Source organism: Ischnura elegans, chromosome 4, assembly GCF_921293095.1.
Source record: "Ischnura elegans chromosome 4, ioIscEleg1.1, whole genome shotgun sequence".
In the NCBI taxonomy this organism is placed as follows: Eukaryota; Metazoa; Arthropoda; class Insecta; order Odonata; family Coenagrionidae; genus Ischnura; species Ischnura elegans.
The window spans coordinates 75,569,765-75,588,125 of record NC_060249.1 but is presented as its reverse complement, the minus strand read 5'-3'; the positions used below and the strand labels follow the sequence as shown (position 1 = coordinate 75,588,125).

The 18,361-nt window shown below is 38.6% G+C and overlaps 1 protein-coding gene across 1 annotated transcript in view; it reads left to right on the top strand.

Moving 5' to 3' along the window:
• The window catches only part of LOC124157682 (protein croquemort-like), an 82,552-nt gene that overhangs the window by 57,814 nt on the left and 6,377 nt on the right, over positions 1-18,361 (top strand). The window contains exon 6 of the mRNA XM_046532621.1: positions 7,853-8,153. Coding sequence (XP_046388577.1) covers positions 7,853-8,153 — 301 coding nt within the window. The remainder of the gene's footprint in view (positions 1-7,852; positions 8,154-18,361) is intronic.

Genomic DNA, 18,361 nt, shown 5'->3' with positions numbered 1-18,361 from the left:
TATTAAGTATTTATCATATACCTGTTCATAATACCATTGGTTAAAGAACTTTCCCCTCTCGCAAGAAAGATAAAGACATGACATAATAGTCCCGAATATCGTTAAAGGTATTTTATTAATACCGAAGTCATGAGACCAAGCTGCCTCTATATTCGTCTTGATGCCTCTACTTTCTTATCCACGCGTGATCTTAGACAAGCGACCGATATTTCTCATGCTTTCATCGGGATGATCCGTAAAGTTATTCCATCCCATGTTACCGCGCCATTCTTCACTGATTGGAGAATAAAAGCCCAAAATTAGCGGGGACATCTCCGGTCATCAATTGGAGAATTGGACGAACGAATTAATTTGATATTCATCAAATGGCAGTGAGTCACTTGACTGACAAAAGCACTTGCTCACTCATCCATGATTGGGAGGTCTTCTTTGTTATTGCCCGAAAGTGCTCCAGAGCGAAAATCGCCATTTCCTTTGATGGACAGGTCCACTTTTAGTTCAAGCCCCATCTCAACAAGATGGCAGAGCACTCAACCCAATGTCCTCTTCGAAAGGAGTTATCGGCTTAAAGATTGATCAAGGGTACTTCTCTCAGGGTCACGCTTAGTCCAACAACTCGGGTCGAATTAAAGCCTTGTTCACTAAAACTTCACTTTAACTTGGCGCATTTATGGAGCTATATAAAAGCTCAGAAAGAGCATGTGTTAGTTCGCAAAAATTGTAGAATGATATAGCTATAATGGCAGTCATTATTTGATTGAGCTCAAATTTCTCTTTTAAATTCACGATTACCTTGGGAGATAATTTTGTTCATCCAAGGACAGAAAAACTATCGTACCTCCAATAAAATCGATTTCAAGATTAATGCGAGGTTTGTGCTTAATTGAAGGAAAATGCCATTAATTGATCTGGTTCATAATAAGGCAAGCTACGCTTAGTTAAGTTGTTTTACATGGATTGCTTATGAAATAATCATAAAAGAAACTGTTAATCTTTTCCCTTTCTTTCTTCATTTCATGTCGAATCTTCACCTTAGTTACGCCTCACAATATTTAATGATTTCCTTTTATCCCTTCCTGACAATTACGGGTTCAATTTTTCGTGGTCGGCAATATTTTTAGTGATTTTTTTCCTTTCTTGCAAGCTTTTTTTGAGAATTGTTAACGTAAACTACTCTGTCAATTTGATGGCAGTAAAAACTGTCGGGAGACCCCCTAAACGTCATTGGTTGAGAGAAAGCTCATGGCCCTTGGTGTAGGATGGTGTAAAATACCTTGTTTAGTATATCTTTCCTCGAAGCGAATTTTAAGGCACGCCGAAGTCGTCAACCTGCATCCTTGTTACGAATGCATTTTTTAATCCGAATTGGTTAATATCTTCCATTAAGTGTAAGAAAAAGTTGACATTGACCTAAACTCCAAGAAATATCATAAAATAAAAAAGTTTTACATCAAGTTTACCGATTTTAAGACAAAATTGTCGCGGTAGTAGTTATTAAACTCTTGCTCTACTCCACTAAATTTTACTAACTCAACCGTTTACGGCGCTTACCACGCTGTTTCTGACAGGTCCTGGCATCTTAATATATGTGTGAAATCGATTAAAATTGGCCAATTTTCGATGAAATTAAAAAAAAACCATCATCAAATCTCCATCATAGTAGCTTTCCTCTTCAATTTCTGGGAAGGCTTCTACAGTTTGACCAAAAAATATGCCCTCACCGAGTCATTTACTACAGACGTAGAGAAATATGTAACGTGTTGCGGATTTCCTAATTCTTACAGAGTTGACCTGTGAGACAGCATGTAAATGATAAAATATCGGCGTACAACTGCCATATTCGGGTGGTACTGCCAATATCAATCATGACTAATGTCTCTTTACACAAAAATACGATCACTCCGACTTTTAGTCATTAATTCTGTTTGAATAATGCCTTAACAGTTCCATTTTTCACATCAGTTGTTTTCGTACCTTCGTTTGGGGATTGATTGAATTGATGCAATGCATGCCTATTGCAAGAGGCAATAGCAAATAAGCAGGAAAACCTCCGCACCCACTATTTTAAATCTGGTACGAATTCATTAGCTTCTTCGCCTTTTTAATTTTTTGTCCTGGACTTATTTCCTCTTCTATAAATTTTTCTTCCCACAATGCTTTTTTTACAAAACAATGTAAAATAAAAAAATTTAATAAAGGGGGAATCCAAATAGCTGCTACTATGAGCATTCAAAAAATTTGTCGCTACTCCAAAATATGGTGAATCCAACCAGTGCCGGATCTATGGGGGGGCTTAGGGAGGTATAAACCCCCCACCCATTGGGTCGAAACACACGCTAGATAAAATCGAAATTTTTGGAAGTCGCCACTTTGTACAAAATATTTAGTTGTATTTTGCGATATATATTGACCTACTTTGACGAATATTAGCTGTAAACTTAGGGCCTATTTGACTCACTTTTAGTACAGACGCAGATCCAGAGAGGGGTATCCAGTTAACTAATGATAGAATGGTAATTATGTTCGGACCCCACCACTGCTGGGGGGTTAGCCTCCCCCTTGACCCTATCCTGGACTCGCCACTGAACCCTAAGCTAATTTCTCCCGTAACTTACCCTGATTCAGAGGCAAAATACTCGCCACCATTTCCTCAAGATGATGAAATCAAACGATTTAAGTGCAGTGAGCTTAAATCACAGCTTTTTTTACGCCAAAACCACCAAAATTATTTTGAGAGCTTTGAATATGTGATATCATTGGGCAACAGGGTTGTTCACGAGTTTTTTTACTATCTTAAAAGAAAGTACGTACACATCGAGGGGATACCTGTGGCGGTTTCACTGCTTTTCAGTTCAAAAATTTCATCCTAAAAAGGCTAAGCGAAAAGTATGGAATGCGAGAAACTGCACAAACGCTCCGAAAGCGCACGATGGTTGCCGAAGGCATGCTGGCACACAGCGAACTTCTCGCTGAACCCGTGAACCCCGTCAACAAACCTGTGATCCTGCGTCAGCGAAGAAACAACGAGGGTGAAAATGGAGGAAATTAGGAAGAAGGCGTATAAATATTGCTTTGTACCGTTTTGTAAATCGACCACAATAATAAATCCGGGAAAACGTGAAGATGAATTCAAGTTATCACCGTGGAGATAAAAGCGAGCGTCAATATTGCAGAGTATTATTCGTACTGGGTTGACGTATGACCTGAACCGAGCACTTATCTCCATTTAAAGATAATTTTGGTTTCATTGCACTTGGATGCGAGAGAGGAGGAGGAACGAAATCACGTCAAGTTTAGGAGCACCAGAGTTAATGCCCTCCTTATCGACTTTAACTAGATAAAAAGATTACATTGTGTTTCAAAGTTGCAATACTATACAATGTCACTGATAATTATACAAATCTGACATCTACACGTGCTCCCTCTCTACTGCCAATTGATATACGGCTCTTGTCGTCAAGGATATGATTCTCCACACACCAAGGATGCTCTGAGGAGTTTTGCAATCACACCCGCAACTGAGAATGACACTTGTGATGAAAAAAAGATGATCCATGTTCTTTTCCACTAAGCTCGAGAATGTGACCATGACCATATGCTCCGGGCGGTTTTTTTTTTGTACATTCGGAGTAATTTAGATATTTGATCGAAAAGGTGGCCGCTATCAAATTTTTTGAACTCTTATCTTATTTCGGTATTATGAAAAGTCTTCGAAGGCGTCGTATTTCGCCATATATCCTCCCGTAAAATTCGTGATTTTCCAATGAAAATAACCAGAAAATTTCCGAACGATGAGATATGATTTAGCTTCATGTAACTTGCGGTGATAAGTGGCACAAAATTTACGTAGGCACTTACGTTAAAGTGCCGTGCTCATGGGCGTACCCAGCGAGGGACAGGGGGGGGACAGGTAGTTGCCCCCCCTAGAAGCAAAATTCGCTAAAGTCTTTAAGCAAAATCAGTACTGAATTAAAACGAAAGTATTCAAGAAATTTTCTTTAAACCCACGAAAAATTATATATATTAGTATAAGATATGTAACTAAAATAAAACTATTTTTTCAAGGAAATCATCTCATAAATCCCATTGCTTGCCCCCCCCCTGACCATTGCTTGCCCCCCTAAACCATGACTTGCCCCCCCTAAACCATGGCTTTCCCCCTCTAGTTATGATCCTGGGTACGCCCTTGGCCGTACTCATTGTGGACAAGTTCTTATATTCCCGCGTCAGTCAGCTGTTGCCGTGACTGCCTCTTTATTAAGAGCGAGTTTATAGTAGGCACTATAAATTACAAATAAAGGTCATGTAAAGATATTATTTGGATCAAAAAGAAAAAATAACATATAATATAAGCAAACAAATCAAAATTTATGAAAAATAATAATATTGAAAAGAAATAAGTTCATTGCTTTTTACAAAAACACATATATATTATATGTGGAATATTTGAAAAATCTTTCCAGTTATTTTCATCTTGTATAAATATATGTTCCATTAAAAAATCCTCAATTGTTTAGAATTTAAGTTTCTGGCAACGCAAGCATAACACTACCCTCTCAAGATCAAAAAAATTTTAAACTGTTAACGGGCAGGTTATGGTTTTCCGGGACCGCGGAAACGCGCCTTCGGAGCGGTAAAGATATAATGAGGATGATGGTATAATTTGAAAGATGGAAAATTCTAGAGTGGCAGGTATATTTCGTTACCCTTACGGTTATAATGCATAATTAAATTTGCAAATGGCATCATTGTAGAGCTCTAAACCGCTAATATTTCCCCTTGAGGCAGTGGCGGGTCCATGATATTGACAAGGGGGGTCTGCGGGTAAACTCCCAGCAGTGATGGGGGTCTGAGAGGTTACGAAAATGTTGAGAATTTCGAGGCTTGCAACAATACTTAAAGGTTGTATCATTACTAATTTTCCAAATAATTAAGTTTTAAAACAAAAATTTGAGTACATTTTTAGTAATTTGGGTTTTCGGGGCTCTAATCTCCTGTATAAATTTGACAAATGAACAAAATAACTATTTTTATCTAGTGAATTGGATACCCCAGGGGGGTCTATAGCCCCCCTACTCCCTATATGGATCCACCACGGCTTTGAAGTAATGCGAGGTGATAGGATCGTTCGAAAAGTCGACCAAGATTGTGGTTAAGATTATGCGTTGGCAGTGAAGAGAGAGTGAGTGGTAAGAAACTTTACATTATGGTGCTTCCACTGGCGAGTTTTTCAGATCGAGCCCATTTCACCATTATACTTCTATAGAGACCTTTGCTGGAGACCATTTGTCGTGTTCCCAAGAGGGCACGATACTGGAGGGCATTCAATACGTAGCTCAGACGGGCAGGGATCTTATTTCGCAGAGGCAGTCATCATAAAAGAATACACACCCCTTCTTTAGTGACATAAAGTAAAGTCCATTTAATGACAATTAGTACAGATACATATTAAACTTAGGTTTGGCTTACTCGTCGAAATACATCTTGGAACGGCAGTTAGGCAGAAGGCTGTTGTGAGAGGCGAAGGTTGATTCGCGGTGATTCGCAGTGGATCGCTCTGGGCGTCGGCTCACGACGGCACGAAGACAGAGTCTCAAGGTGCGAAGGTGGTGGCGTACGTGCGATGCGGAGTCTGCGGATGAGTCGCTGCGTGCTTTTTTCTTGTGCTCAAATGATAGTAGAATCATCGCTACTGAATGAATAGTTTTTTTAACACGGTTTTTGTGGATATAATATATATCGTGGTCATTCGTTTCATTGCCTCATAATACAATAGCTAATTTATCTTCGCTGCTATTTGCATAGAGCAGGAATTCAATTTTTTTCTCTCGAATTACCCACTACGTATTAAATTTTTTATCATAATTCCCATTTATGTTGTGAATCTAATGTGTTTATACTTATACTTGAACGAGGTTTGCGTGGAGGGGTATTTAATTAGAGCCTACTATTTCATGTTCCTTAATTGTAAGTAGAAATAAGGATTCTTATATTCAGCGATATACCTTTAATTGTCGTTTAAATCGGACAGTAAAAAATATTGCATATCCTTATTTATTAAAGCTTTCTTTGTATTTCAAATATTTCTACTGCAAATCCCATTTATAGGGTTTGGGGTCATGATTTTCATCGTTGGCAGAATGTCAAAAACATGGTGGATTTTTCCACAAATAGTTCATTGTCATTATGTTTCTCAGTAAATATTTTTTTGGCGTCTGGTGTATGATTGGTTTATTTCACAACTTGCTCTAAAGCATAGATAATTTTATTCTATACGTTTCTATCAATGTTCTAGTATATGGGCCATAGCTTAACCCATTTTCGCCCAGAAAACTTTCTGTATGCGATTGTGAAGATATTTAGCCACGTTACTAACATGATCGTCTTTAATAATCCAGTGAAATATTTTGGTGATGCACCGACTTGTTTCTTCAGAATTACCCGTAACCATATAGCTACACTAGGTGGTAACGAGGTCAGACTCTAATTCGTTCAATTTCTACGGGTGACCTTGATAGAAAGGTGATGAAAGGATGAATCTTCATGGGAAGCATATTTCTTGGCTGAGGAAAAGTTAAAATAATCTAAAAAATGCCATTTCCTGTTAACTTTTATGGTACTTAAGGCCTGGTTACACGATACATTACACACGTACGGGTTAATGTCTAAATGTATGAACGCGTGAATGAACACGAAAATGCACCGTGTAAACACCCAACTTGGACGAATGCATGAACGGAAAATAGAACCTGTTCTAATTTGGTTCATGCATTCATACATGTTCCGTTCCGGTCCACAAAAATCGTTCACGCAAACGTACATTAACTTGTGCGTGCTAATGTACCGTGTAACCAGGCCTTAACACGTAATTCACAGACAGTAAGCCTCCATATTGAATTAGCGTTTCGTACCCGTCACCCTCCATCAGTGGGCTTATTTAGACCGACTTTATAAAGAAACAAATGAATGGATTAAATTATGGATGGAAGTTATTGCAAGCTTGAACGACATATGTGTGGCAATTCGACAGCAAAAAGACGTGCGGGTTTTCTTCAAGAACCTCATATGCTCAGACTGGTAGGATGTAGCCATATGGCTACGTTGAGGGGAAATTGGCTACGGTGGGCGGTTAGTCATTCAAAAGAAAGCATTCACGATGATAAAAAGAAGGCCAAGGGGGGTATTTTAACGGAGAGCTTTATGAAATTATCACAACAAAGACTTTTTCCTCCCATTGAATTTATGCCTTTGATAGTGATTTGAATGACAAACGATTGTATTCCTCGCTAATTTCATTATCACGACGAGAGGAGCTGGAAACGATCTCCGACCAATAAGACGTCCGAATAAACACCACGGAAATTGTAAAAGGAAATATCGAAGCTTTTTCTTCCAAATCTTATACTCCCACCCAATATAATTTACTATCCAACATTATCGTTTCACCGCGATGTCAGTACCTTCGATGACGGGATCTTAAAAATCAATAACCTCTTCCTATCACTTCCTCTCAGTGGAACAAATATTAGAAAACCTCAAGCCCAATCTCTCAGATGTAGCCAAATTTTTACCCAAGTCATATTTCATATTAAGTTATTATTTTATGGCATGCCCGGACATATTTCTCTCTTGACAGATACCTGCATAAATATAATGCACATTCCACTGGTTAAGGTGTAACGCTTTATGAATCGTTCCCTCATGCTCACTTCACATACAAAGTATCCTTTGCAAGGAAACAAGATATTTTTTTGGGAAGTTGTTACATAGGGTAATAAGTCACTGTAGTTGACTACCCATTTGCAATGCCTACTTAGACTGCCTTTAAATAGCTCATCGATTTTCTCTGCAGGTCCGTCACGCTACCGTACAGCGGAGAGACGGTGGTGCAGGGAATTCCGGCGTACAAGTTCACAGGCGACGTTAAGATGATGGACAACGGCACCCTGGACCCATCCTCGGCCTGTTACTGCGGCGAAGACGGCCAGGACTGCCTCCCTGTCGGAGGACTCAACATGTCCGTTTGCCACAGGGACACCCCGATCGTCATCTCCTATCCGCACTTCTACTTGGCCGACCCGTGGTACACGCAGAACATCACGGGCATGCAACCGGACCCCGAAAAACATTCCTTCTACATGTCACTCGAACCGGTAAGTAGATTCGTCCTTTTTTCCCCTCACCTACCGTGAAAGCCACAATCAGGGTACGTGGGACGGGGTGATTCCACACCAGGAATGCAGGACTTATCCTAGCCTTAATCAGACACGCGCTCACTTGCCGGACACTTTCCAAGCTCACTTGACAACGACACGCGGTAAGACCAGAAACTAGGAGAATGCTAAGGACAAGAACATGCTACCATGCTAATAAAATAGTGATAGAAAAACGAAATGTTAGCTTAGTATGTTATTCATGCTTTATCTTCTTCTCGTATTCCTTTCTACGGATATTACCTCTCTAACATTATTGTAAACTGGCTTATGTGTTTCCATTTCTATGTTATATTCCGTCATTACTGATTAAGGTCTGTTTGATCGCCCGCATCCTGACATTTGATCATCGTTTGCGTCCCGGTTTGACGTTCAGTATTTCGTTTTAAATGCTCTTTGTTCAAGGAAACTTGATTGAAGAGAGATTGGTTTTAAGGTATTCATAATCAAGCATGAATTAAGAACGTATAGAAGATAGAGTTGGAGAAGAAATACGTTTGAGTAGGGACCAGGAACATAAAACTGAGAAGATGGAATTTTTTCCTAGCCGAATACTCAGCACAGTGGCGTAGCCAGGAATTCCGTTCTGGGGGGGGATCCAAAACCAGGGGAGAAAATTTTTGACAAACAAGGTACTTAGCAGATGGTTTAAAACTAATTTTATCACTTTTAATAATCGAAAAAACTACATTTGTTGAAGAAATATTTTGTAAATTCATGATTTTACATTATTTTTTTATTTTATGAAGGAAAATAATTGTATTTTTATATTTCGGGGGGGGGGGGGGGATCAGAACACCCCGGACTCCCCCTGGCCACGCCACTGACTCAGGAGAAGAAAAATAATAATTATTATTAGGAGAAATTGTAGATTACGATCCAATATCTATAAGCGAAATGGGTGCTATCATTATTTTTAATCTCCAAGCCTTCAGGTTTATCACCATCTCTAAATGATACTACTAGAAAAAACTGAAAATATTCTATCGGACGGAAAAGACCGAATTCTCAAAAGAAATATTTTAATTATAAGGTACATTCTACGTGGCTATGATAATTAGACATGCACATGACGAACGTGTCCTACAAAATTATTCCATCAGTTGAGCGATTCCGTTTCCGTCGACTTCTTTATTCATATTTTTTCTGGTCTTCTCTCTCTGATTCATTGCTTGCCGATAACGTCGCGCATATTCCCTTCCGAGTAGCGAGGCAATAAGACGCTTCAATGGATGAGAACACCAAGGCCTTCAGTGGCTGACGAGCATTTTTAGTTCGCCGCTTTCATTAATCATGCATATTTATTCGAGTTCTCGTACGACTTTCGATCCTTTGTTGGCCTTCAACTCCACTAGAGTGTAATTCAATCGTCCTCAAACTTCAATCTTATCTCAACCACGTTGCATACTTCTTCTACTTACGTTGCATACGTAAGGCTACACACACAGACTGGGTATTGAATCGATCCGATATTTCTTGGTGAAAAGATTAGTAATTATTCAAAGTAATGTCATTAGTGAATAATTAAGTTGGTGAGGCGGTGGACTGTTTAATTTTGAGAGTATTATTTCGTGACCTCATCCAAAGAGAAATATGAAAATATCGGTAACGAACACTCAAAAATAATTATGAAATTGAACGTATTGCATGATGCCTTCGTAACTTAAAAGGGTTCCATTGTTAAATCACTGTAATATTTAATAAGCAAGTTTGAGTGAATAAATGTTTACGCGGCAGTGAAAGACTCCGATATAGATGGACATAATTAGAATCACGGGATTCAAACGCAGGTAAAATGTAAATTCGTCACGGATTGGTTTATGAAAATCTACTCCAAACGTTGTTACTGAAGTGATGGCGAAAGACTACGGCAAAAACGGTCGCTTTTTCTGATAAAAAATTAATTTTATATTCATTTGAATATTTCAATAATTAGGGGCCATATAGTCGTATTCTTGTTTGTTTGTTTGATGCCTAACTGAGCATGTGAATTTACCATATACCATTCATTTTTAACCACTCGAAAGAATGCAATGACGTTTATGTGATTTCATTCTTTCGAGTGGTGCCCGACATAAACAGCAATGCTTCAACTATTACTGATAGGTATGTACCTTTTTCATGAGCAGTATTCATCGTATTTTGGAAGATATCCAATGTATGCGTAATGCCTTTCAAGGAGTCGCCCTAGCGTGACGCGATCACTTTTTCTAACATCAGTAGGTGAATTGTGCTCGGTCGTTCTAAGGTAATTCTTGGGAAGTTACGTCTTTTAATGAAGACGAAAGATGATGCGTTCTTCATGATTCATCTAAATATAAATCTACGTAATACCCCGAAAGCCGCTCCAATAGGTGTTTGGTAAGAGGATTCATGACACCGGTCACTGTTAGTTACTATTACTGTTACAATAGGTACTAAAATAATTTAGGTAATCATTGCGAAATATTTGACAGCCTGAGTTCGACCTAGCATCTATTCAAGCCCTATATTTTTCAAAAAAATCACGAATTCATTTACCTGTCTACTTGGAAAAGTATGGCACTTACTTTTTGCTTCTTTCGGAGATTCTTAAGTGCTGGTATTTTGCAGTGAAGGAAATACAACATGCTACTCGTTCGACGAAAACGTTTTAATTTTCTTTTGGTGTTCACTATACAACTTTCCAAATGAGAGACAAGCTTCTTTTGCAAAAATCAAAACATTGGTATAGAAGTATGAGTTACTGTCCTACACAAATACATAAGGTTACAGAAAATACGCAATGATATCGAGAAGGGCATAGAAAACTAATAATCAGAATATTTAGTACCTACTTCTGTCGGCAGATTATTTAGTACCTACTTCTGTCGGCAGGCATTCTTAAGAAATTATTTTGATAATCTGAATGGGTAGGAAGATGCTTGGGCACTAAGCGTGAATAAAACTGAAGGTGAATGTACATGGTTGAATTCCTGAGATACTTTTGTATTATCTAAACAAAACGTGTTAAAAACCAAATTGATCAAAAACTTCATTGGTTCCTGGAATATATTTGATTCATACTGTACCTGTATGTGCGTATATCGCAAGCAGAACGTGCCTCAGAAACAAGCACTTTTCTTCCATGCGCGTGTCATATCGCAGAAGAAGCAATTAAATCGATGTACCCTTCGAGTTTCCACATGTCATAACTCAAGCAATCCTCTGAGACGTCATGGTGATTTTTCTTTCGCTCGCAGTGTGCCTGGTCGAAGCGATCGTATTGCATGAATCAGAAACGGGCAAGGACTATGGCGCCTCGAAAGTATCAGACTCGTCACTAGCGGTGATGTTGTGGTGAACGGAGCCATATTTAAAGATCAAATATCGACGACTTCACGCCGTGGACACTGATGTTCACTGTGGTCAAGAAATTTAAAATAATTGTAATTTTCTACAACTTAAGTGCAATAACCTCAACCGATTTCGAACGTGTGCTACGTAATTTTCAGTACTAAGTTGCGTTAAAATACCGACGACACCCAATTGTAACGTGAGCAGCGGCAACGTATAGTGTTTATTTTGGAGTGTCTTTTTGGAAAAGGTCCCTCACACATATCTTCGCTATAATAATGACTGATGCTAGGAGAGAAAAGTTAAAACGTAACCTCTTTATTTTCCATGTATTGCGATTCTCATACTATTATCCAATTACCGGAATATTTTTGGTGCCACGGCTGTCTGTCATATTGATATTAATGAGGCCTGACGGTTCACGTATTTCTCACTCATCCTTATGGCGCGCCATGGTGCTTAGGTAGATTGTGGGTTCGTAAAGAGGTCAAAATACCTCGAAAATCCGTCATAAACCAAAAATGAACTGTCTCTGCGAACAATTTGTCTGATTTGGGGTTCTAGGAAAATCCCTGCTGCCTCTATTAGTGGTAGTAACAGGTGCATGCGAATTTACTAGTCGGGACAGGACAGTACGAACGAGAGCATACCCAAGACTACCGAATTATTCCCAATACACGACTGAATAAGCCTCCTCTTCTGAAGGCAATGTCATCACTACTTTGACTCGTTCTTTAAAATATAAACAGAAGTAATAAAAAAATCTATTTTTTTTAAATTTTATGTTGAACAACGCGTTAATATCGTATATAGTCTGAGGTTTCAGGCGAGATGTAGTGGAAACATGACATAATGAAAAATGAAAAAGCAGGAGCAATTTCCACAATTTAAAAAAATAATAAAATTGTGGAAATTGCTCCTGCTTTTTTATTTTTCATTTTTCGTTAATATCGTATTGTACTTGATATTTAACGATAAAATGAGAACCTTTAGTACTGAAATTTAAATTTACTCTACTGATTCGTTACTCTCCATGGTTATGACGCGCTGATCAATTGGAATATCATGTTTTTCCTCAAGAAAATTAATTATAAAATTATTATAAAATATCAACGAAACTTCGCTGTTTCCTTCGCAGGCTCAGCTATCTAATAATTCAAATTTAAGGGCTGCTTTTATCCTGTAGTTCTAAATAAAATATAGGTCAGGCAATATATGTTAATTAAGGCATTCTCCCTCAACAGCACTCATCGTACCCACCCGAGACTTCAACGACTGGGGGAGGCACTTCCGACCGCGTGCGTAATCGCCGTGAAAACTGAATGCGTTCGATACCGCCACTATCGGCTGACGCAGTGCGTGAGACCAATGGATGACACTGCTCGACCGCGGAGACAAAAAAACACGAAGCGATGACTATATCTCGCTCGTAAACTCCTTTCCCGTCCAATGAGATGTTATCTATGCCATTAGAAGTAGGTTAGGCCGAAGATTCCCCCATTCCACTACCGAAGCGAAGACAATTTGTGAGTGTGCCTTGGGTGCAAATGCACTTTGGGGACCAAAGTTCCACGATGACGGCACCTCGTTTCCGCCGGAGGATCGCGATGGAAACTATCAGGAGAGATGATGACACGAGAGAGTGAAAAAATAATAACCTAAGGCCTTGGGCCTCAGCGGAACGTGTGAACAATCCGTTTCTGCCCGGGTGTGCCCGCACTAGCTATACATATAATGGTGAATGACTCAGTCCGAGGCACCGCCGCTGACGCAGTCTTGCTGATCGTTGCGAGCTTCGTCAGTTCAAGAAATGGATAAACACCATTATTCACCAGCCATGAGCAATCACTGGCTTCGTTTCTATCGACCAAAGGGTTAGAGTTCACTTGCGAGTTTAATTGAAATGGAGCATGGAGAAGATAGATCACGTGCTTTCGAATAATTAAGTTGACCTAATGTAAAGTAAATTTATGGCAATGAATGGGAGATTTTCTGCAAGCAGTGATCACTTTAAAGTAATTGCAACCATAAGGACGCATTACCCCCTCTCGATCTGTCTTATTTTGTCTTCATTCTGACGTTTTATTGAATCAAAACTTACCATAATCGAAAACTGTGTAAGGTATAATGAGTAAGCTTTTGTCAACATTCAGCTGTATCTCGTAGTTAAAAAAGATATATCCGAGCAAATGTTGAGGTAAAATATTTAAATTTGATGCGCAGGCAAATGTAGACTAAGTTATGCTTTATACACCTTGAATTTATGAAGTCCTACACTACAAGAGGCTGATTAAATATTTAATATGGAGGTTAAGAGAGAAAAACTCAATACACCTTTAATATTTCAACTCAACAAACATTTTTATTTGTTCATGGTTGAATAATCAAGCTTAGCAATTTCCACTGAAATTGCATTTGAAAGTAGTAAAACGCGACGCAAATAAATTTTCAGCTGAAATCTCAGTTCGTTTGATACATCATAAGCATTCAAATATTTTTTTCATGTACATATATACAGTTCACATTAGGAAGAAACTGGTCTTAGTTTACCCGTACCTCAAATTCAAATCACTCCGGCATTTTCTCAAGCGAAGTGTCTAATAGGAAAAGGTAGGCTTCTCAAGATTTTTAATCACCAAAAGTTTTAATATCGCTAATCACTTCGATTGTATTTTGGATATATTTGGATTATATTTTTTCAATATAAAATTAGAGTTCGGAACATAAAGTGTTGGTTTGGATTTTTTCAACGACTTTACCTCGGAGTAAAAAAACTAGGAAATGGCTATTTGTATACTATAGGTATAGATTTACTGGTATTTCATTCATGCCGTACTGATAATTGTTATCCTACATTGACAAAGGGCCGATTGCTGCTCTTACTTTCAGAGATTAACGCTTTCCACTGAAGTAATATAATAGAATTTATTGCCACGTTGTTTATTTCAATTGGGAATTCAGTACTTATTACATTTAATATTCACGCAATAGAAGTATAGGGGTTCAAATTAAATCGAAGCGTAATTATTTCATTCGCTATACTTTTTCCGTTTTATGAAATCGGAGGTTTCAATGCTATCTTCAACTTTTGGTTGCAATGCAGCCACCTTGAGCGTCTGGGTTATAATTGCTCTGGGGAATAATGCCTAACTCTATTCTTGGGTGAGTCAATGGTTAAATACCCTGATAAGTCGCCAACGATTCAAACACCCCCAACCAACAATAGGGTAGTTTCCTTCATCAAAGAAAACGAAATGCATTGATTGCGATTCGTTACCCACCATTGGTGCATTTATAATATACAAATTATTCGGTTTTAGAAATCCCAGTTTAGACGAATGGCAACGGTCAATTTTAACCTCATTTGAAAAAGGCCAGATTGGCGCCAATGCGATTCCACTCCACGTGACGTCACAGGGACCAAGTTTCTATTCGAGTAGATAGGAGTTTTACATCGTCTGAGATTACCAATGCATCCATGAGGTACAGAGCTCAGGGAAACGTCTCTTAATAATCACATATTAAAACTGCCTATGGTCGGAAACTTTCGGTTCGGAAAAAGAGTTTGATAGGGTAGAAATAATCCTTATTTAAGCCAAGCGCTACCTGCTAGCAGCCTGCGTCGTATCAGCGCTCAAGCCTCGCCCCAAGGTCACCTCACACGCCGACAGCTGGAACCAGAAGTACGCCACACGGACTTTTCCCATCATTCCTACTTAGCCGTCGCGTTTTCGTGCGCTTGAAATTTTTCACTTTTTGTTTGATCGCGAAAAATACATAGCGTCATTTGTAAATCTAAGAGCGTGAAATGCGCACTTCGGGAGTAATAATCTTTCGATTTCGGCAGTTAAAAAATAATAGGAAACCACCCTATTGCATGCAGTTGCTCGTTGCGCGCGATCCCACGGTGCTCTTGAAATCCATTCGCGTGGAATATGAATCCCCGAGGCAGTCATCAGCAAGCAAGGACGAGGGCATCTTATTCTTCCGGGTAGTATCAAGTATTCGCTGCGGGCTGCAGTTTGAAGCGGCGACGGCCCTAAGTGACCTAATTTCCGACAGTATTTGATGGTTAACCCATTTATTTCCCTTCGTGCAGTTTTTGCGCTAGTAATCTTTTAGTGGGAGCTATTTTGTGTTTGATTGGATAAGCGGTTATGATTATGTGCGTTGGAATTTAATGCCACGGCGTTTTTCATGCGGACGGGATCTCTCTTGAGTTACAGAGTGGTTAGCCTTGTGCGAGGACGAGTACTCGCACAATCGGAGGGGATTAATTTTTCAAAGGAATTTTATGGTCGTGAATCGTGGGGAGAAGTGGTGTACTAGGAAGCTCAGAAGTGGCATTTTTCCTACCATTTTAGCCCAAGTTGTAGCTGCAATGTCTTTTATTTTTGTCATTATCAAGGATGTTCCACTGCACTGATGAGTGTTTTTTTACCTTATAACAGAATTATTATTGGCGTAGAATGATTTGGCTATACACGTGCCTTTCATTCTTTTCGATTTCCTTCTATTGGCTATTTAAAATATTACAATAAATTAAAAACATACTATAAAACACACGTTTTATTTCGAAGAAAAAGTAGTAATGTAAATCAACCAGCCTTGGCCCCAGGTCCCATGATCAAATTTTACAGTTTAATTACTACCAAAATTATACCAAATTTTTGGTGCCAAATTGCACCAAAAATTTGGTGTTGAACATGTAGTCGTTTTCGCTTTACATTTGATACTGGAGTGATATAAATTCATGATTTTTGAGATTTTAGCTATTGAATTTCAATAAATGTATGCTGAGAAATAATTTTATTTAAGATGTTGAAATTGGTGTGTTAATACCATGTTTTTCGTTTCGAACATGTAGTCTATTATCCTGTAAGATTTAAACGTGGGGTCTAGCAAAGCCTAGGAAGAAACTGACCCAATCCACCATGGGCAGCTCAGTTTCTTCTTTATTTTTCAAATAAAAAATGAGTAATAAATTATTTTTTTAATTCATCATAATATTTCGTCATTTAAGTATAAATAAGACATGCTTTCCATTCTTGTGATTTTCAATGAGCAACCACGGATTTTTTTCGGGAAAAATACAGAAACCTAACTCATGCTGTTTTTTCACAGAAATCGCGTGATTACTGATAATTATCCTGTTAAGGGTTATCCGAGAAAATTGGATGCGTTTTTCTTCGACGTAACAATTCCCGCTACTTTTCAAATTCACATAATTCAGGGAGATAGCCAGTGAATACCTATGACCCAAATTTTAAGCGATAAATCATATTCTAATGGACGAAGTCTGGGCGTGTGAGTATCTTATTTTCCAGACTTCGACATATTCTACCCTAGATTTCTCCCACCATAACAGTCCCACAAAATCTTTTTTACTTGTATATTACATTTTTAAAACTTGAAATTTCTACGGTAAGTAGTATTGACAGTATTTTCCTACATCTCATGCATAAAAATATTCCGCGTGGCGGAATATAGTGGAGAAACTTTCAAATTTTAAAAACAGACAAATGTGGAAAACGCCGTACACCACACCCTGGAAATTTTTAGATGCCATCTTAAAATTTCCAGGTTACGTTCTTATATTTGAAACAAGTAATTTGTTACAAAAAAAGCCCGATTGAGCTATAGTGATGCGTCCACTTAAGAAACGCACTTCTTAGAAGGTATTTTCTCGCTAGCATTTATCGGGTGGAATTCCTACTTAGCCTCATTTTCTCTTTCGGCCTTATCTCTCGTGACTCACGTAGTCCTTCCACTCATCCCAAAATGCGTTCGCTCCAGGTCATTGCTGACGCTTCGAAGGTATTCTTCGATTGTGAGTAATTGGGTGCACATGCACTCCAACATTTATGCGGAGGAGTCATATGTCAACGTGAAACAGAACTGGCCATTGTCTTCCATCTTTGTGCTGAGGTCATGCCTATGGAACAAGCTCTCAAAACACTATGACTATTGGTTTGGGCCCGTGAGCGTTACTTGAGCTTACATCACGCATACAACCAGCCGGTCTCGGTGGCGGCGAAGTCCTTATCTGCCACGCAAGAGGTCGTGGGTTCGAGTCCCGCCTGTGTAGATTGCCCCTATCCAGGGCATGGTTGGTCTTGCACGTATTATTGACCAATTTGTTGAAAAATCCCGATGTAAAAGGCAAATTTGTGCTGTTTTTGTGGTGTAGAATAAAGAAATTTAAAAAATGCAGCCATTCTCAAGTTATTTATCTGGATTTAGATTATTCAAGCAAGATCGAGGTGAGTTGCATTATTGGGAAGGTTTTGAGCTTTAGGAACGTAACGGTTTGAGCGGTTCACCATCATGAGTAATGTTCTTCTAAAAGCTATCCTGAAGACGATGAGCAGCGCGCTTTTGGAAACGTTGGCCACAATGGAGTTTCAACTCAAGCGGAAAAATTCATCACTCACATACGTCGGGAAACTCTCTCTTCGTATATAAAGTTAGGGAAATTAAATTTGCGATCGGTAAAACTTGTATTGCGATTTGTAATATGTTCTTACTTTAGAATAAAGCTGGCATACTCATCTAATTTTTGAAGCGCTGCCCGAAGAAAGTAAATTACAAGCTAACACCCTTAACCCTAGATTACTAACCCTGGCTCAGAGTCACGTGGTGACTAAACCTACGTCATTTTGACGACGCCATTTTTTAACCTTCCAATGAGGCTATTTTTGCCCTTAAAATTACTTAAATAAAATTTTTATTATTGTTAATGCATATTTTAAAGTTTAAGTCGTGTGTCTTTCATTCAATATGTTATTTTAATAATAATTTTTACCATGAAGTAAAACAAAAATTTTCATGTA